The sequence below is a fragment of the Morone saxatilis genome, unplaced genomic scaffold (assembly GCF_004916995.1).
Source record: "Morone saxatilis isolate NCDOM2014 unplaced genomic scaffold, NCSU_SB_2.0 Contig5, whole genome shotgun sequence".
NCBI lineage: Eukaryota > Metazoa > Chordata > Actinopteri > Moronidae > Morone > Morone saxatilis.
In genome coordinates, this window is record NW_023340095.1 from 24,418,617 (window position 1) to 24,421,664 (window position 3,048).

The 3,048-nt window shown below is 40.4% G+C and overlaps 1 protein-coding gene across 1 annotated transcript in view; it reads right to left on the bottom strand.

Annotated features, from left to right (window-relative positions):
- The window catches only part of dnajb11 (DnaJ heat shock protein family (Hsp40) member B11), a 14,077-nt gene that overhangs the window by 8,883 nt on the left and 2,146 nt on the right, over positions 1 to 3,048 (bottom strand). The window contains exons 4-9 of the mRNA XM_035675938.1: positions 2,113 to 2,245; positions 1,863 to 2,005; positions 904 to 986; positions 757 to 814; positions 540 to 651; positions 3 to 378 (exon numbers count right to left, since the gene is read on the bottom strand). Of these exons, the coding sequence (XP_035531831.1) occupies positions 3 to 378; positions 540 to 651; positions 757 to 814; positions 904 to 986; positions 1,863 to 2,005; positions 2,113 to 2,245 (905 nt within the window). The remainder of the gene's footprint in view (positions 1 to 2; positions 379 to 539; positions 652 to 756; positions 815 to 903; positions 987 to 1,862; positions 2,006 to 2,112; positions 2,246 to 3,048) is intronic.

A 3,048-nucleotide genomic window follows, 5' to 3' on the forward strand; every position in this document is an offset into this window, starting at 1 on the left:
ACATGGAAAGAAAATAGTTCCTACATGAAACTGCTCACAACAAGGTCTGTGGATTATCTTGAGTAAACAGTAGCCATCTGATTCCATTATCTTAAAGAGAAGGCCAATAAAGCACAGCCACTCATACCAAAACAATCTAGATGAGGAATTAGCACTACAGGGAAGAGAAAAAACGGGAGCTGTTTCTGTGTTCTGTCCTTTTAACACTTCATTCTCACCATCTTTCTGCTGGTCGTCGAGCTGTGTCTGAGGAAACTCCACATCGAAGGTGATGATGAGGGAACCTCGGATGTTGATGTTGTCAAAGTTTGGCAGACCCTCTCCTTTCTTCCACATTCGAGCACCGGGCTTAGTGACCTTATCTCTCACTATATGGACCTGTCAGGCAGAGACAGACCCAACCATTCAATATGACTGCCACAGTTAATTCAGAGCTCCTCATAATATGACTCTTTACCAACTTTTAATAGTCAGAGTTCTAAAACAGTCACAGTGGATAACAAATGCAGTTCTGTAAAAAAACCAAGCATGTACAGAACCTTGTGTCCGTCCAGATGTACAATGTCCATTTCAAAGCCGACCAGTGCCTCCACCAGGGATATTGTGACGTTGGTGTACAGGTCATCTCCTCTGCGTTCAAACACAGGATGTCTACAAAGAAAAGCAGCCCCACATCATGTTACTGTATGTCACTAATTTAATATTGTTTTGTAGCACACGAAAGTACAAGTCACAGTGAGTAAATCTTATTCATACTTCAACACTTTGATTCGGAAACGTAGATCTCCAGGTTCTCCATCGATGTGAGGTTCCCCTGTGGTCACATATAAGATGTTAACAGCAGGTAATATAAGAAAAAAAAAAAGATTTAAGAAAAAAAAGATTAAGTTTATTTAGATTTACCTTCTCCAATGAAAGGGTACTCCATTTCATCTCTCACTCCCTGTTCAATTTCTACCTCCAAGGTCCTCTCTTCATTTACCAGCCTGTAGTTAACAACACATAATGGAAAACATGTGATATTAGGTTTTGTACAACTTCTTTCATAAATGTTACTACACTTCTGAAAGTTCAGTTTTTGCTGTTTAAGAGAGGTGTTGATTTAACTGTATAGTCATTTTGGAGGCTGCAGTTTGTGGTGCTGTTGAATTGACCCTTCCTAAGTCCCGCCCATTTTTGGTCTGTGCTCCAATAACAACTGAGCATGCCTTGGTAACCTACTCCTTCCCTTTACTTAGACGTGCTATGTGCTAGGCTCTCTATGTTGAAAAGACAAAAGCCACATATATATAGTAACAAGTTAGCTTGCTAATGTTAGCAAAACAGTAGCTAATTAGCTAGCTAATCTACATTAATCCTTAGCTAGCTAACGTTTTGCTACAGAGCAAAACATTCGCTCAGCTAACTAGCTAGCTAATTTACATAAATCATTAGTTAGCTAGTTAGCCCAGTCTCATTTCATTTCCCTTTGTGAGCCATAGATCCCAAGTCCCAACATTTTGGTCTGCATGAACAAACAGAGCACCAGCACTGGCGGCACCATGATGCACCACCAATTAATGAGCAGCAGTAGTTAAAAAGAGAAGCAACATACACTAGACATGGGACAGGGACTTGAGATCTGCAGCACTAGATCTCAGTTTCTGGGAAGTAAGAGGACCCTTGAAATCAAGAAATGTAGATTTTCCAGGACGGATTGCTCTCCTAGGATGGAGATTTTGGGTTAAATTTGGGGTATAAATAAAATTTGACATGACTCTGACTCTAAAGTCTGTAAAAATCAGTTGCTAGGATCAGCAATGCTCCCAGCATTATTGAGGACACTAAGGGCAATAAGAGTTTTACCACAAGCAGGGACTTACTTTACATTAGGACACTCATCACACACCATCTCCTGAGTCATCTGGAAGCGGCCAGGTCCGAGCTGCGTTGTCCTCATCTCCTGCCTGCAGTTACACTTCCTCTTGCCGGGGGCTTCTTTGGCTATAGGTTTGTTACGTACAACCTGTGAGACAAAGCCATTTTAGAAAAGATTATTTAAAAAAAACTACCAATTCCACTTTGTGTTACAAACTTTAAATCAGGATCATGAGTGCAGGCTTTACTCCGCACCTCAACAAAGTTCCCAGAGTACACCTCTTCAAGCGTGACCTCCAGGTCGAGTACAATGTCATTTCCTCTGGGGATGTTCCTGTCCTGTTGCTGTCGGTTGCCTCCAAACATGAACCCAAAGTCACCAAAGAAGCTACGGAGGAAGAGGAGGAGTAGCATGAGTAGACTTTCTTTTAGAAGTACACATATGGGTAACAACACTGTTTAATCTGTGATTTGACTCAGAATTTATTTTTTTAAAACATTTGGCAACAATTGAATGCCAGTACATTTAATATCCTTGTTTGTTGGAGCATGTTTGTAGCCCATTGTTCCACTGCATTCTCAGTGGAGCACTTCTGGAGCAGTTTTCCTCTAACCGTAACCATTACTTGGCCACAGTCCGTAAGCGGCGGTGCGACACAAGTAGAATTTTTATTTTTATTTTACAGACAATTTGTCTCTTTACCTATTAGCTGATTAAAAAAAGAAGTAGAAAGTGATTGTTGCACGTACAATTAACTTAGCTGTACATGCATTTCTCAACCACAACAGCAATTGTGAATTTAATAGTTGAGATGCTGCATGTAAATGCTGCTCGTGGCTCCAGAAAAAAATACACCCAACTGGCGAAAAGATAGCTGCAAGTCTATTCCACTTCACGTCTGGGAAACACACTTTGTGTTAAGTGTCACACAGCGCTTCCTATTCTACAAACTGTCGGGTATCAAACACAATATGCACCTAGGTTTACATAGACGACCTGGGCTAAAATACAAAAACTAATTTCCAGGACAGCATAGATTATTTTGAGGATATCTGGTCATTTAAATAAATTTCCAGGTCTCACCATGACTAAAAAAAAAAAAAACCTTTCCATTTTCCAAGTTTTCCAGGATGTGTTGGATCGTAATCATGTAGAGCAATTTCCCTGAAGGGTTGGTTCTTCCTAATTAC